At 40.4% G+C, this 17,666-nt stretch overlaps 1 protein-coding gene across 3 annotated transcripts in view; it reads left to right on the top strand.

Moving 5' to 3' along the window:
- The window catches only part of ATP9B (ATPase phospholipid transporting 9B (putative)), a 322,516-nt gene that overhangs the window by 75,419 nt on the left and 229,431 nt on the right, over nt 1–17,666 (top strand). For all 3 annotated transcript variants that reach the window (XM_030552602.1, XM_030552603.1, XM_030552601.1), the window contains exon 6: nt 17,197–17,255. In XM_030552602.1, coding sequence (XP_030408462.1) covers nt 17,197–17,255 — 59 coding nt within the window. The remainder of the gene's footprint in view (nt 1–17,196; nt 17,256–17,666) is intronic.

Genomic DNA, 17,666 nt, shown 5'->3' with positions numbered 1-17,666 from the left:
ATGCCCATTGGTTTTTTTTCAAGCCCTCAGACAATTTACCACACAGGACAGTCTGGTGAATGATCCAGTGCAGTGTATTGAATGAAGGATATATCGCTGCCAAATGTGAAGCAAAGCCCTGCACTTTCCCTGTCATGGAGGGACCTCAGTCTGTAACAAGCAAGTTTACTTTTGCAGTTCAAAACCATTAAAAAAAAAAAGACTTTCACCTTTTCAAAAAAGATTTCTCCTGTAGTTTTTGTTTCTAGTGGTATTAAGCACTAAAATTTTCCCTTGACAATTTCACCATCATAAAATCTAACAAACAGCAAAAGCTGGGCAGTGTCACTTAAATCACTTGATTTGTCCACTGCAAGAGATAGGCATTTGGCATTTTTTAAATCGGAAAGCAGTGGTGACAGTTACCTCCAATCATATCACTACTGTGGAATCAGACAAGAGAACTTGCTTCAAACAGTTCACAATGTCATATTTGTTTTTATCTCTGATGAAAAGCTCCTCCAGTATTTCCAAGGTGCACTCCTTCAGAAGCTAAGCATCCAGGAAAGGCCTTTTCTTTTTCGCTAGTATCAGCATTATCTGAAGAAAAGCAGCTATTGCTTTTCCTGTATAGTTGCTAATGTTCTGAGAATGACATTTTAAGTGTGATACAAAAACTTCAGATTTTTAATTGCATAACATTTTTCAGCATTGCCAGGAGGATGGGCCGCATTGAAGTTACTGTGCTTTGATTCAGAATGGCGCCTCATGTTGACGATTTTATAGATGAGTGCAGTATTTTTGCCTTTTAAATACAAAGGTTTTGCATTTAAATGAGGTGGCATAATAAGAAAATCCACTGGTTAAAAGGTTCGGCTTTCGTTGTCAACTTTGCAAAATTTGCTCCCGCTCACATTCATTTTTTACTCCATTTCCATCACTTATGAAAAAATGGGTAGCGTCCTAGCTCAGTCGTAGCCAGTGCTATTGCAGGAACTCAAGATCCAGTAACCAGTGCTCAATTTGTGCTGGGGCTTGCCCGGGGTGAGACCTGGCACTTCCTAAGCATGACAGTTCATAGCCCCTGCACCTCTCGGCTCCTGGCTAGCAGCCACTGGTCTCTGGCTGCCCAGCTTTAAAGGCAGCACTGCCGCCAGCAGCAGTGCAGAAGGAAGGGTGGCATGGTATGGTATACTGCCACCCTTGCTACTTCTGCGCTACTTCTGGGGGTGGCACTACCTTCAGAGCTGGGTGCCTGGCCAGCAGTTGCTGCTGCTCTCTGGCCATCCAGCCAGTGCTTAACTTATGCCAGGTCAGTGCCACGGCACCTCTTTCATTACAAATTAAGTACTGTCACTAAGTTACTTACTAAGGAAGTCGTAGGCAAATGATAAGCAGCGCATCGCTGATCGTGAATTTAATTTTAAAAATGTTTTAAGGTGAGCTAGTGGGCCACACAGGAAGCCTTGGCGGGCCTCATTTGGCCTACAGGCAGCCTATTGAGTATTGCAGGCCACAGAACCTCACTCATCTCCTCCTATAATAGACCCATAATCCCTGGCTGAATTACTGAAGTCCTCAAATCATGATTTACAGACTTCAAATTATAGAGAATCGACCATTTACTCTAGTTTAAACCAGCAAATGATTTGTGCCCCATGCTGCAGAGGAAGGCAACCCTCCTACCGCCTCAACCTATAGGGTCTCTGACCTGGGGGAAAACTAATTCATTTAAAGTTCACCTGGCATCTATTTCTGCATTCCACCCACCAGCTGGGGATGGGCTGCCGGGTATTTTCTAAGTCTGTGTCAATAGATCATACTTCTCCCTGGGGGACTTGATTTTGTTACTGGCAATGTTGTAAGGTTCACCCTTCGAACTGATGGCTGTCTATTGTTTGCTGCATCTGTTTAAGAAGGTCGTTTTCTTGGCAGCCATTATTTCTGAGAAGAGGGGCAGAATTATGTGCATTGGTCATGGACCCTCCTTACACAGTGCTCTATAAGGACAAGGTATATTATGTCCTCCTAGATATTCCTAACTAAGGTCCCGGTGTTCCATCTCAATTAAGCAGTATACTTACTGACATGCTGTCCTTAAACTCAGTTCTCATAAGAATGAAGAAAGATTTCAGATCTTGATGTCAGAAGAGCACTGGCTTTTTAGTTGGGTAGAACAGGATCATTTAGATGATCTCAGCTGTTTATTTCAGTTCCAGACAGGATAAAAGGCCTTCTGATTTCTATGCAAAAGATTTCATTCTGGATTTCTTTTTGCATAAGTCTGAGATGTGACATTGCAAAAGTACCTTCACCATGCAGGAACCCAGGCAGCTATCACAGCTTTCCTGGCTGAGGTATCTTTCAGGGACATTTGTAAATGTGCAACATATCTCAGCAATCCAGAGGAGTTGCAAAATTTGGACAAGTAGTTCTACATTGTTCAGGTAGACTCTGAAACCCTCTGCCAGATTGAATTTCTTGTGAGTCACCTGAAGTGTAATGGGCTCATGCAGTTCCTCGAGCAAGAAAAAATGGTTATTAACCCGTTCTGTAACTGTTCTTTTAGATGTGTTGTCAATGCCCATTCCATGTGTCATGCTCCTTCCCCTTTATATCAGAATCTCTATCAGGTAAGAAGGAACAAGGGATTGGGGGCAGCACTGTCCCTTATGTCATTGAAACAATGGTAGGAGAGTGCTAAGGGCACATGTGCTGGCTTGACAGGTGCTGCTAAGAGAAAAATCTCTGTTTCTAGTGCATTGGGTGTGCACAAATCTTTAGTGGAATGGACATGTGCAATACATCTTGAAGAAAAACAGTTACAGAATAGGTTAGTGACTATTTTTCTCTCTTGCTTTTATTTCAATTAGATATTTACAAAATAAAGATTTAAAGCTCATGTTAAAACTGAACTGTGTATCACAACCTTAACTATGGTGCAACTACTGAGCTAAGAAAATGATTAGAGACGTGGAAAAACTACTTTGTGAAATGAGATTGAAAAGATATGGGGAGTTTAGATTAGAAAGGAGACTATAATACAGGGGCACATGATAAAGGTATATAAAATAAAGAAGAAAATAGGTCAGGTAAATCCTTTTTACCCTCTCCAATAAAGCAGTAATAGCGGGGACATTCAATTATACTGAGAGATAACATATTTAAGACTGGCAAAAGAAAATACTTTTAAAAAACCTACAGAATCTGTAGAATTCATTGCCACAAGCAAGAACTGAGGTGAAGAGCATAGCAAGATTAAAAAAGCTTATTTTTGTGGACAATGAGAAAATCAACAATTACATTAGATACTTACACCTGTAAATATAATTAGCACAGGCATAATTTAGGATTTGGTCTATAGAATTTTTATTAGTAGCAATGATTTATGAGAATGAAGAAATTCAGTTTCATATTTTAGGTTAAATTTGCAAAGCTTATTTTGAAAATAAAATCTTTTTACTTGTGCACACCTGATCATAAGACCCAATAAAACATGGAAATGGATTACATTTTTAGACAGTTACTTTTTTGAGTAGAACTGCACTTTAAAAATATGATCCATTTATATAGCATCATCTATACAACAATTTCAGAGAGCTCTGCGAAAATGTAAACTTCAGCTCTCCCCTTTGAGATAGGTATTATCACTCCCATTTCGAAGATGAGAACACTGAGGTAAAGAGAGGTTAAGTAGATTGCCCATGGTCACATAAGTCCATAGGAAAAGTGGGAGTTGATGAATCCTGAATCCATTCCACCGACCTAACGATCCTTCCTTCCTTGTCATTTATCTCTTTTTTTTAAAATAACTTTTAGCTGATCCAATTATTTTGCAATAGTGTAGTGTTGCTGTGCAATTTACCCTTGGGTATAGAGTACATGTACCAAAAAAAAGTCTACTGCAGGGCGAATTACCTATGAACACCTCTTTATACCTCTCTCTATACAGTGTTGTCATAGTCAAACACTTTGTTTTCAGCACTTACATGGGGATATTTATGTAAAGACTTATCCCTTGGGTAGTATGAACTGACCAGGGCCGCCCAGAGGATTCCAGGGGCCTGGGGCCGTCGGCGGCAGGCGGCTCCGGTGGACCTCCTGCAGGCGTGCCTGCGGAGGGTCCGCAGGTCCCGCGGCTCCGGTGGAGCATCCGCAGGCGTGCCTGCGGGAGGTCTACCGGAGCCGCGGGACCGGCAAGCGGCAAAATGTCTAGAGCTGGCCCTGTGTGGCGGCGGGCGGCCCCCGCCGCGGGTCTTTGGGGCACTTTGGCAGTGGGTCCCGGAATGGAAGGGCCCCCAGCCGCCGAATTACCGCCGAAGACCGGGTTGCACTTCAGCGGCAGGTCCCGCTTCGGCAGTAATTCACTGATGGGGGGTCCTTCCGCCCTGGAGCGGAAGGACCTCCCCCACCGGCAAAGACCGGGAGCGGAAGAAACTCCAGGGCCCGGCCCCGCAAGAGTTTTCCGGGCCCCTTGGAGCGAGTGAAGGACCCCGCTCCAGGGGCCCTGAAAAACTTGTGGGGGCCCCTGCGGAGCCCGGGGCCTGGGGCTAATTGCCCCTCTTGTCCCCCACACCCTCAGGGTGGCCCTGGAACTGGCAAGTAAAAGGCCAAGCATGTCAACTTATGACCTGACTATAGTTATTAGGATAAGAAATGTCAACTTTACAGGATACTGGTCTCCCGTTAAGACTTGCTGACGTTTTGGTGCTTTTGTTTTTAATCAGAAAATGTCTTGAATCAGAGTTCTCAGTGTCAGTGGTACTCACTGCTACGTGCTAGGCTGCCTGTTCAAGAAAAAAAGAGTATTTCAGCCTTAGCTATTAGTTATATATTTGTACTATAAAGATAAGGAGAATCCAGAGGTGATAAAAAGTGCTATTTAAGATTGGTCTTTTCTGTCACCTCCTTTGTTTCAGGAGATTAAATATCAGTAGATTCTTGGATTTTCATAGATATGTGAGCCAAATATGCCCTTGTCTTCCATATCCTTCACATGAACTCATCTTCTCAGGTGTCTCCTGTCTACATTCTTAGCCTGTTTTTTGAATGTCTTAAACTGGTTTCTACAATTTTGATTTTCTTGTCCTAGTCTGTTACCAAGACACTTGCTAAAGGCAATTTGTCTTCCAGATAGAAAGGGCTACAGATCCTTAATAGGTCTTCAGACTGCCATGGCTTAAGAGTGGAATGACCAGACCTGTCAGTCTCTGGCAGGGAGTGACGCAGCCACTGAAGATCCCATCAGTTTTGTTCACTCTCTTCAGCTTAAGCAAAGCTTTCCAGATGTCTCTGCTGCAGAGCAGAAACGGACACATGTAAAAGTGATCTAGTCCATTCATAGCTTTGCAGCCAGGTTTCAGGTTTGTCTATGGGCTTTTTTCATACCTTTTCTTTCAGTTAGGCACTGGAACAACTACTCCCCCTTCAACACCTCTTAATGGGCAAAAATAGATAAAGTAGAAAGGAAAAATCTGCCTTTCTTCTTCCCGTATTATGGAATGTGTGGATGGAGCCCTACACTTTCTGTGATGAAACAGTAGATCCATATTCTGAGGCTAAAGAAACTAGGTATCTCGCAAGGCCACTTTTTGCTAGACTGACGCAGGGGTGTCTTGCCTCAGAGCAGTCAGTTCAGGTGGAGAAGTGCATAAAGGCAGATGAATGTTGGCAGATGAAATTCAGTGCTGATAAATACAAAGTAGTGCACATTAGAAAACATAATCCCAACTATACATATAAAATAATGAGTTCTAAGTTAGCTGTCACTGTTCAAGGAAGACATCTCGGAGTCACCATGGATAATTTTTTGCAAACATCTGCTCAATGTGTAGTGGCAGTCAAAAAGGCTAACAATGTTATGAACCATTATGAAAGGGATAGATAAGACAGAAAATATCATAATGCCATAATATATAAATCAGTGGTACTCTCACACCTTGAATGCTGCATGCAGTTCTTGTCACCCATCTCAAAAAATGTAGAGTGGGGAAAAAGTACAGAAAAGGGCAACAATAATAATTAGGGATTTGGAATAGCTTCTATTTGGTGAGAGATTAAAAAGACTGGGCCTCTTCTATTTAGAAAAGAGAGATAACTAAGTGGGGGGCGTATTTATAGAGGTCTGTACAGTCATGAATGGTGTGGGGAAAGTGAATATGGAAGTGAGATTTGCCCCTTCACAAAGCAAATGAAGAAGGGGTCATTGAAATTAATAGGCAGCAGGTTTAAAATAAAAGGAGGTACCATTGGTCTGACTCTTAGGGCCATTCTTATGTCCTTGTGTTCAGAGATGCCTCCTCTCTTTCCCTTTAATTGAAAGAGCTGCCAAAATCAAAGCATAATAATCCAGCTAGAAAAGGCACAAAACACATTTAATCTCTCTGTACTGCATCTTTTCTAAGGAGTTTTACAGCCCTACATTCCTTTCTAAGCTGTCTCCCCTTTACTCTCTAGTATTAGAAACCTAAAGCTGTGAAGCATGGAATATCAAAAAATTGAGGAAAATCTGGAAAACTTCTGTTCTCGTTCTTAGAGGACAGCCATCTGTTTTAGTCAGAAGCCATGGTCCAGAAAGAAGAGACTTAAGTGAAACTCTTTGCTGTAGTATATTTGAGATAATTCTCAGAAGAGTTGTGGGATTAGTTCTTCCATTGGACAATCTTGCAGAAGAGGAGAAGGGGAAATAAGTGTCAGGAAAAGGAAGAGAATACTATGAATTTCTTCCCTTCCAGATCCAAATGAGAATGCTGTTTCCCCATGCATGCTGGATCCAAATGAGAATGTTGTATCCCTTTGCATGCTAAATCTCTCAAGGATCCATTAGGCCCAAATAGGAAATTCCTGCAAAAGCCAAGTGTCTGGGAAGACTTGCTAACACATTCTATAGAATTTTCTAATTTGACTTTGTTAACCTACAGAAAGAAAATACAGTACTGTTTTCCTGGGTAAAGGGCACAGCCATTCACACAGAAATGTAATTCTCACCAGTGGATTCCAGTTGAGCACCGTGGCAGTCTCATTATTGAGGGCAAACTTTGAAGTAATCTTCGGGTTAAATGTTGAAGTAATCTCCATGTTTTCTGCCAGGGCTGTAGTAGCCTGGAAGGGCTTCTTGTACTTCAGACTTCTAGTTTGTATAGTGTTTTGATTCTCATTGCTAGGGTGCATCCCAATGGAAAATACTCCTAGCAGACATAATTTATATCCAACACTTGTATATACCCTTTACTTCTCATTCAGGTAATAGGACGCAATGTGTTTTGTTTGTTTTTCTTGGCACATGTAGCTCTGTACTTGTAGAGCAGTGTGAGAGCAGAACAACTTCTGTTGTCATTGAAGTACTCCAGAGGAAAATTGGTGGGGAGCCTATGGACAGAATAATCACTTTTTGGAAAGTGCTAAATAACTCATTAGGCGTAGAATGCCAGAACTGCAATAGCCAGGAATTTTCTCCCATTGATTAGAAGTGCTATTAGTTATTTTTGTGTTTTAGATAATACAAAACGTTGATAGTTGTAGTCTAGTTAAAAGGTACAAGGGTTAGGTCACTCTCTCTGCCAGTGACTGACAGGCTTGGTTCTGCGCTTGGTTCGTTATTTTTCAAAGAGGTTAAACCCCATTGTTAAGGATCTCTTTTTATCTTCCTGCTAAAAAGGGGGTAATTATCAGGTAAACCCAGATACATTTTCCTTATACGTGTCTCTGAAGCCAGTGTCACTTCAGTTGCACAGACTCAGGAGCCATCCTCCTGTTTCTCCACTCCCTACTGGTTGACACATAATCTTGCTCATTCCTTTTTAAATGAAAAGTCACCTTCAGCAATAAGTAGCGAGCTGTAGGTCTGTTAATACTATTGATTCCCTCTGCTAGATACCGGGCTGCTTGGTTAACTTTCTAAGAGCTTGTATACACTACCACTTATGTCAATGTAACTTATGTTGCTCAGGGGTGTGAATAAGCCACCTCCCTAAGCGACTGAGTTACACCAACCTAAGTGCCGGTATGGATAACACTATGTCGGTGAGAGAGCTTCTCCCACTGACATAGCTACCGCTTCTCATGGAAGTGGTTTTATTATGCTGATGGGCGAACTCTCTCCCGTCGGCATAGAGCGTCTTCACCAGGCGTGCTGCAGCAGCGCAGCTGCAGCACTTCTAGTGTAGATTAGCCTTAGCAACCATTATTGCGTTAAAAGCTGTCTTGCCACAAAATATTCTATATTACTTCTCTATCAGGACATGCTCTTTCTGTAAACCAGGATGTTCATGCTTTTCATCTTGTCTGGTGCAATGTCACTGCTTGTGGCATGTGTTTCTCTGCAGACTGTTTTTATATGTGTTCAGTTGCTTAAAATGGGAACAATTTCATATTTTTTCCAACCTTTTTGAAATCATTTTCCAAGGTGCAATTATATTTGACTGTACTATAAACATAGTATCTAACAAATATTGAAGTTTCCTTACGGACTCTGAATGTTTTGTCATATTGAGACATCTCTTTAACACTGTAATCTTCAGAATTAAGATCTATGTAGTAACGTTTACTACTTTAGAGAGAGGAAATGTTAACATGTATTTCAATTGGTATTTTTCATTATGTAGCTGTAGGCTACATAATTCTGGAATTTTTTCCACTTTCCTAAAAGTGCTACTAGTTGTTATTTTGTTTAGAAAAGAGAAAACTTGAACAGACTTGTGTGATCATTGTGCTGTGGACGTACATCACTGCTTTGTTTTTCTCTCTGGTTAACTTCAGAAATTGTTTATTTCATCTCAGTGGAAATTTTTAATTCTAATTGAAAATATCTTGCATAGACCCACACTTATCTGACTTGAAAACCCCCTAGCTGGGGAGAGTGAAAAAGGTGGCAAAAGCCTTCTATTTCTATAGAACTTAAACTCTTAACTTAAAAAAGAAATCTGGTCTTTGTGGTTAAACAGAACTGTCATATGTGAATTGATCAAATGATATCTTCCTGAATCTGCAAACAGAAAGCCCTGGTGTTGATAGTCAGATTCATTTCTACTATTCAGAACCACTTGGGTCACATTTTACATTGTCAAGAATAACGTTAATTTCATCCTGTTTCTTGGAAAAGCTATGAATGGCAGCAGAGGCAAGCACTGGAGTTAGTTATGTGGGGGAAGACTCTAAAATCAGGCTGGAAGAGATAGATAAATCAGACTCCTTCTCCCTGGAGCTCTAAATTGGTTACACATACTAACCATAGGCTCCATATGAAAGATAGAGCCTGAAAGGAAGTCCCAATGATAGCATACTAGTAGAAATACAAGGATCCTCTTTATGGGCTTTGAATAGTACTTGCTTGTAACCTTTTTCCCATCTCCCTGTTTTTTTCATATATACTCTGATTAGTAGATTGAGTTCTTAGGCTAGTAGGTGTCTGACAACATTTTCAGACACTGCACTTAACACCTTCCATTTAAGAATCATAGAATATCAGGGTTGGAAGGGACCTCAGGAGGTCATCTAGTCCAACCCCCTGCTCAAAGCAGGACCAATCCCCAACTAAATCATCCCAGCCAGGGCTGACCTTAAAAACCTCTAAGGAAGGAGATTCCACTACCTCCCTAGGCAGCCCATTCCAGTGCTTCACCACCCTCCTAGTGACAAAGTTTTTCCTAATATCCAACCTAAACCTCCCCCACTGCAACTTGAGACCATTACTCCTTGTTCTGTCATCTGGTACCACTGAGAACAGTCTAGATCCATCCTCTTTGGAACCTCCTTTCATGTAGTTGAAAACAGCTATCAAATCTCCTCTCATTCTTCTCTTCTGCAGACTAAACAATCCCAGTTCCCTCAGCCTCTCCACATAAATCATGTGCTCCAGCCCCTAATCATTTTTGTTGCCCTCTGCTGGACTCTTTCCAATTTTTCCACATCCTTCTTGTAATGTGGGCCCCAAAACAGGACACAGTACTCCAGATGAGACTTCACCATTTCAAATAGAGGGAATGATCACGTCCCTCAATCCGCTGACGATGCCCCTACTTATACATCCCAAAATGTTGTTAGCCTTCTTGGCAACAAGGGCACACTGTTGACTCATATCCAGCTTCTTGTCCACTGTAACCTCTAGGTCCTTTTCTGCAGAACTGCTTCCTAGCCATTCAGTTCCTAGTCTGTAGCAATGCATGGGATTCTTCTATCCTAAGTGCAGGACTCTGCACTTGTCCTTGTTGAACCTCATCAGATTTCTTTTGGCCCAATCCTCTAATTTGTCTAGGTCCCTCTGTATCCTATCCCTACCTTCCAGCATATCTACCACTTCTCCCAGTTTAGTGTCATCTGAAAACTTGCTGAGGGTGCAGTACATGCCATCCTCCGGATCATTAATGAAGATATTGAACAAAACTGGCCCCAGGACTGACCCTTGGGGCACTTTCCTTGATACCAGCTGCCAACTAGACATCGAGTCATTGATCACTAACCATTGAGCTTAATGATCTAGCCAGCTTTCTATCCACCTTATAGTCCATTCATCCAGCCATACTTCTTTAACTTGCTGGCAAGAGTACTGTGGGAGACCGTATTAAAAGCTTTGCTAAAGTCAAGGAATAACATGTCCACTGCTTTTCCCTCATCCACAGAGCCAGTTATCTCGTCATAGAAGGCAATTAGGTTAGTCAGGCATGACTTGCCCTTGGTGAATCCATGCTGACTGTTCCTGATCATTTTCCTCTCCTCTAAGTGCTTCAGAATTGATTCCTTTAGGACCTGCTCCATGATTTTTCCAGGGACTGAGGTGAGACTAACTGACTTGTAGTTCCCCGGCGCTGCCTCCTTCCTGTTTTTAAAGATGAGCACTACATTAGCCTTTTCCCAGTCATCCAGGACCTCCCCTGATCACCATGAGTTTTCAAAGATAATGGCCAATGGCTCTGCAATCACATCTGCCAACTCCTTTAGCACCCTCAGATGCAGTGCATCCGGCCTCATGGACTTGTGCTCGTTCAACTTTTCTAAATAGTCGTGAACCACTTCTTTCTCCACAAAGGGCTGGTCACCTTCTCCCCATGCTGTGCTGCCCAGTGCAGTTGTCTGGGAGCTTACGTTGTTCATGAAGACTGAGACAAAAAAAGCTATTTCCAAATCCTCTGTCATTAGGTTACCTCCCTCATTCAGTAAGGGGCCCATACTTTCCTTGACTTTCTTCTTGTTGCTAACATACCTGAAGAAACCCTTCTTTTTACTCTTAACATCTCCTGCTAGCTGTAATTCCGAGTGTAATTTGGCTTTCCTGATTTCATTCGTGCATGCCTGAGCAATATTTTTACACTCCTCCCTGATCATTTGTCCAACCTTCCACTTCTTATAAGCTTCTTTTTTGTGTTTAAGATCAGCAAGGATTTCACTGTTAAGCCAAGCTGGTTGCCTGCCATATTTACTATTCTTTCTACACATAGTTATACTAGTGGTTAGGGGCAAAGGCTATGACCAGCTCAGAAAGGGATAGTCCTTAAAGTAGAGTACAGTGCATAAGATATCATGTAGTCACATGTCATATTATTGTCAAATCCTATCTTCATAGAAAAGTTACTGTTTAATCAGCATAATATTTATGTATTAGAGAATGTGTGCCATAAAAAGGTGAATGGTGTCCTTTCTGTTACAGCAACTACATATTTTGTTTACCTTGATTTTAGGGTCTTTAGTAGGAAATACTTGTAAGCACATATGAGATATTTATTAGTTTTTTCAAATCATTGCAATTCACTTCAAATGTCTTCATCTTGAGTGTAATGAATTACTATAGACACTTATTTCTGTGTTCTAGTTCTATGCAATTCGCTTTAGGCGAAAGGCTTGTGCCTTGGTGGACTATAAAGTCTAGATGCGCAGCCACTTCTGACAGCTTTGGACTTTTTATTGGTAATTACACAGATGGTAAAGAATGTTTTCGCTAGCGAGATGTTTTTAGAGGGAAAAATAGTTTGCAAAAATAATTTATGCAGTGAATAACATGTTTTTTTCCTCTAAATGTGCCTTCACTAAGATGTAATATTGCATTATTTTAATGTTCTCTGAGATGGTATATGACTCTTCCTTCTGACAGACTAAGGAAAGTATTGTTTGTAGATGTTTCAAGTTTTTAAACTACTTTTTGTATTACTGAGCCATGTTCTACTGATGTCTTTTAACAGGACATTGCTATGTCCTATCTATCTTTCAATTCATTTTGAAGAAATAATAATCTGTGCTCTGCAGGCCAAAATTTGTTTCAACTATAACAATGAAATATAAAATTATAAATGTATAATGTAAAGTGGGATAAATAAGATATTTCACAAAATGGACTTCTGTTTAATATTAATGATTTACTATGTTAATATTACCTTTAAACTTGGAGTAAGGGGTTAGGTAACTCATTATGAACAGTAAAGTTTCCAGGATTTGTTAGGACTGCATGAAAAGATATGAAAGTTCTATCCTACAAACCTACAGCCATCCTTAGTTGCTTCTTGCCTGCCTAAGATAACCCCACAGACTGTGATGATTTTGCATTTTCTCCTTTTACTTATTTGTGAGACTTAATGGCTTTTGAACCTTTTATGTAGCTACCACTACAACAGGGCTAGGCAAACTTTTTGGCCCGAGGGCCTCACTGGGGTTGCAAAACTGTATGGAGGGCCGGATAGGGAAGTCTGTGCCTCCCCAAACAGCCTGGTCCCCGCCCCCTATGTGCTCCCTCCCACGTCCTGCCCCCGACTGCCCCCTTCAAAACCCCCAACCCATCCAACCCCCCCCACTCCTTGTCCCCTCCTGGGACCCTCCTGCCCATAATCACTCCCCAGGAACCACCCACCTGTAACCGCCCCCCAGGGATCCCACCCCCTAGCCAACCTCCCCTGCTCCCTGACTGCCCTGACTCCTATCCACACCCCTGCCCCGACAAGATTCTAAGGTCCCTTGAGGCTTCCATGCCTATCCAACTCCTGCCCCCATCCCCCGACCGCCCCCCTCAGAACCTCTCCCCCATCCAACCACCTTCTGCTCCCTGTTCCCTGGGACCCCCTGCTCCCTACCCCCTTACAATGCTGGAGCCAGCCATAATGCCACGCTACCCAGCAGGAGCGGTGGGCCAGAGCACTGGCAGCATGGCACACTGAGGCAGCGGGGGAGGAGGGGACAGCAGGGGAGGGGCCAGGAACTAGCCTCCCCAGCCAGTTGCTCAGGGGCCGGGCAGGACGGTCCCGCAGGCCAGACATGGCCCGCTGGCCATAGTTTGCCCACCTCTGCGCTAGAATGTGATTTTTTTGGTGGTAGTGGTTGTGGGGGGAGGGCTGAGGGAATGCCACAGAAGGGAAATTCAGAGCCTTAAACTGAATAAAAGTGCTATTAGTGGCAATATGATTGGTATCCCTGGATGCTTTGAGCCTTAAGTGAGAGAATATACGGCATAGGTCTAAGGCTACAACTCTCATATTTGTCACTTACATTGAATGTAATTAGTTATTACAGCTGGATTTTTCACACACTTTAGGATATATATGTTGTAAAATATGAAGAAAATAAAGGGCTGCAATGTAGATGGAAAAAGTGGGGGAACCAACTAAACCAAGAGATTTGCTAGGACTAAAAATGGAAAATGAATTTAAAGTCTTGAAAATAAGTACAGCTCCCTAAGATATCTCTTAATGTTACTGAACCTAAACTTGCCTAGATAAAGACCATGACTGGATAAGAGGAACTGTCATAACTGTCCTACTCAGATCTGAACCTTAGAGTTCAGAACATGAGAAGTTAGCATGAAACCTCCAAAGCTTAATTACCAGCTTGGATCTGATATCGCTGCCACCAGCCAGAAATTTTAGTGTCTAGCTCACTCTGGTCTCCCCAAAACCTTCCCTGGGGACCCCAAGACTCAGATGCCCTGAGTCTCACTACAACGGGAAATAACCCACTTCCCTTCCCCCTTACCTCCTCCCAGATTCTCCTGCCCTGGGCACTCTAGGATATTCTCTGCTTCAAGTCCTTGAAACACCAGTACCGAGAGATCTAATCTCTCTCCCCCCTCACCCAGAGGGTATGCAAAGTCAGGCTTAGTAAATCTAACACAAAGAGATTTTTTCCCCCTGACTTCTTCCTCCCACCAATCCCCTGGTGAGCTGCAGACTCAATTCCCTGGAGTCCCCACTAAAGAAAAACTCCAACAGGTCTTAAAAAGAAAGCTTTATATAAAAAAGAAAGAAAAAGACATTAAAAATAGTCTCTGTATTAAGGTGACAATATACAGGGTCAAATGCTTAAAGGAAAAAAATGAATAAACAGCCTTATCCAAAAAGAATACAATTTAAAACATTCCAGCAACTACACACATGTAAATACAAAAGAAAACAATATAAACCTATTGTCTTACTATCCTTGTACTTACAACTTGGAAACAGAAGATTAGAAAGCCAGGAGATAGAGAGATCCCTCTCAGAGCCAAGAGGGTCATCGAACCAAGAACAAAGAACACACACCCAAAACTTCCCTCCACCCAGATTTGAAAAAGTCTTGTTTCCTTATTGGTCCTCTGGTCAGGTGTTTGGTTCCCTGTGTTAACCCTTTACAGGTAAAAGAACATTAACCCTTAGCTATCTGTTTGACAGGAACATTAAAGAAATTTCTATTTGTTAAGTTTTGGGAGCCTTAAGTTGACTTAAAAAATACATTAATGCGAAATAGAACAAACAAATGAAGGATATTTTGGAATGTTTCAATAGATGAGAACACATCTGTTTAACAATTACTGAATTAACTTTCATTAATAGTCTGCATGTCACTGACCCAAATTTTGATATTTCACAGAAAAAGTGGTCATTTGCGCACTCAGAGATTCTAAGGTCACATTACTAAGAATTAATTACTTTCACAAATAACATATTTACTGAGAGACATTTTAATAGTGTTAGAAACTTGTCAGCATAAATTAGTTAAGTACGTGCTATGGTCCGCATCGTTGATTCTTTTAATTATGTTACTTAATTGTCAAAATTCAGTAATCTGTAAAGGGTCTTGATTGGCTAGTGCAAAGTAGTAGGGTTTTACCATATTGATGCATAGTCAAAATATTCTGTTAGTGGTTGATCTTAGTGCTGCTAGTAGACTTGATTCAGACTAAAATTATTGTGCAGAAAATATTCATTTCAATCGCTGTTGTCATGAAATTCCTGCTGGGCACCTCAAAAAAACTACAGACATGAAACATTAATTATTTCAATCATCTGCACTGTCAGGGGATACTTTTTTCCCTTCAACTGTTGAGAGTGTGGTTGAGTTCTAAGGGTCAGCATGGAAATGGGATTTTAAAAAAAGTAATGGTGAGGAGTGTTTGATAGTAATCAGGAATAGAAACATATGTAAAAGATTCTTATCAGTCAGTAATGAAGACTGGCATTCTTGAAGAGGGATCTGCTCTGTTCAAACAAAATTCTTAATTCTCTTTTCAGATGTTTCCATATTTTTAGAAATCCTGACGCTGTAAAAAGTGTATTCAAGGATGATAACTCAGTGAGCTGTGCTCATTTATTTTTAATTAGACTGACACCCAAATTTTAAGCCATTACTATTTTATACGTTTAGTGTTAAAAATACCTGTTTTCAAAAATTGCTCAAACGTATTTAATGCTGACATCAGTCCTGCAACTCTTTACTTACTCACATGAGAAATTACATTGAATTCACATGAAGGGGACTTCACAGATAAATAAAGATTTGCAGAATTGGGCTCTCTGGATTGCAATTTGGTTTTCATTTTTGTTTTGTTTAATTACACACTGATAGATGAAACAACCTGCATTAATAGCCTACTTTCTATAATATTTCTGTTCCTTAGTTAATATTTTAAACTGCTAATGTACTGTTTTAATACATTCATTTGTTTTATTACACTTTTCTAGTTTTTGTTACATAGTGCAAGAATTTCACTTTGTGTTCATTCCCCAAAAGGTGGTTTTATTTTTAATACATGGTGAGCAAGGGCGATAACTATCAGTGACTGATTGTAAGCTACATGATACTAGTTCAGTCTGTCAAATTTGAGGGGAAAAACAGAAGTTTGCAGTTATCTAGCTGTGTATTTCAGTTCTTGAGGTTTTATTTATGTATATTATATATAAAATGAAAAATTCTCTGCTTAATTAGGGGTTGCTAAACTTGATATCCGTTGAAATTCTTTCTTGTAAGAGGATATAAATACTTGATGTGTTAGTCTTTTTATTTTCCAGGGACATCTGTGTGTTTGTTTTTTGTCCTTTGGAAAAACAATATTGTCTGGTGGTTTGAGCACAGGGCTGGGATACAGGAACCCCTAAACTCTTAATTCAGGCCCACCAGATTCATTTTGTGGCCTTGGGCAAGTCACTTAACCTCTCTGCCTTTTCTATCCACCCATCAAATCGTGCTAATGAAACTTACCTACATTACTGGGTTGTTGTGCGGATTTATGAGTTAATGTTTGTAAAGTACTCTAAAGATTTAAATTATTACAGAAATGTTGAGTTTTTCTTCTCTAAAATATGAATTTAGCATTCATAGCAGTTACTGGACTGACAGCTCTGGAGAGTGAAGTCTTCTAACTTAAGACAGATAAAATAGAGAGCTACATTGCAAACTTCCTGATGTAGAAGTATTTCTTTCAAAATGAGAGAGTAGTTAATTGTTTATACCACTGAAAGCTTGGTGTGTCTGCTCAACTGTGACTGCCAGCATTAGTCTCAGTCACAGCCAATTGCAACAATGACTTTAGTGATTGTATAAAGCAGCCTGCTTGTAACTGGCCTTTGACAAGCAGCTCATTTCAGTTAGGGCACTCTGCAGCAATACAAGTAATTACTTCTGACTTGGTCAGGATCAGAAGTGGTATGTACTAGATGAGTTGAAAGACTTCATGTGCTTTTTCAGTCCAAATGTTAGTGCAGTAGATCATACCCAAGCATCTTCCACAGCTTTTTATTCTTGTAACACCTGGTTATATTAGTATGATAAATACAACAAGAATTTCTGAATATATTATTAGGATAAATAATTTGGTGACAGTCTGACAGTTTAAAGCTACTTAATTTTGAATACAGCTTTAAAGATCAGTTTTATGTTCTTCATAACATTGTTTTCCCAAAACAATAATATTCTCTTAAAGTACAATTTGTGTTCATGTGATTTTGCTGATATTTTCTTAAGTTGATTAAACTTCTCCTTTTTTTTAAGGTAAAGTGCAAGTTAAGAGTTCAGACATACAAGTTGGAGACCTCATCATAGTGGAAAAGGTTGATGCTTTTTAAATATATTTTAGACGATAAAGATGCCAACTATTAACACTTATGCTGACTGTCTTTTGAAACTGAAAAAAGTTATATTATAGGGCTGTCAAGTGATTAAAAAAATTAATGATGATTAATCACGCTGTTAAACAAGAGAATACCATTTATTTAAATATTTTTGGATGTTTTCTACATTTTCAAATATATTGATTTCAATTACAACAGCGTGTACAGTGCTCACTTTATATTTATTTATTTTTTATTACAAGTATTTGCACTGTAAAAAAACAAAAGAAATAGTATTTTTTAATTCACCTAATACAAGTACTGTAGTGCAATCTCTTTATTATGAAAGTTGAACTTACAAATGTAGAATTATGTACAAAGAAAACTGCATTCAAAAATAAAACAATGTAA

The sequence above is a fragment of the Gopherus evgoodei genome, chromosome 2 (genome assembly GCF_007399415.2).
Source record: "Gopherus evgoodei ecotype Sinaloan lineage chromosome 2, rGopEvg1_v1.p, whole genome shotgun sequence".
Classification (NCBI taxonomy): domain Eukaryota; kingdom Metazoa; phylum Chordata; order Testudines; family Testudinidae; genus Gopherus; species Gopherus evgoodei.
This window is presented reverse-complemented; position numbering and strand designations above follow the sequence as displayed.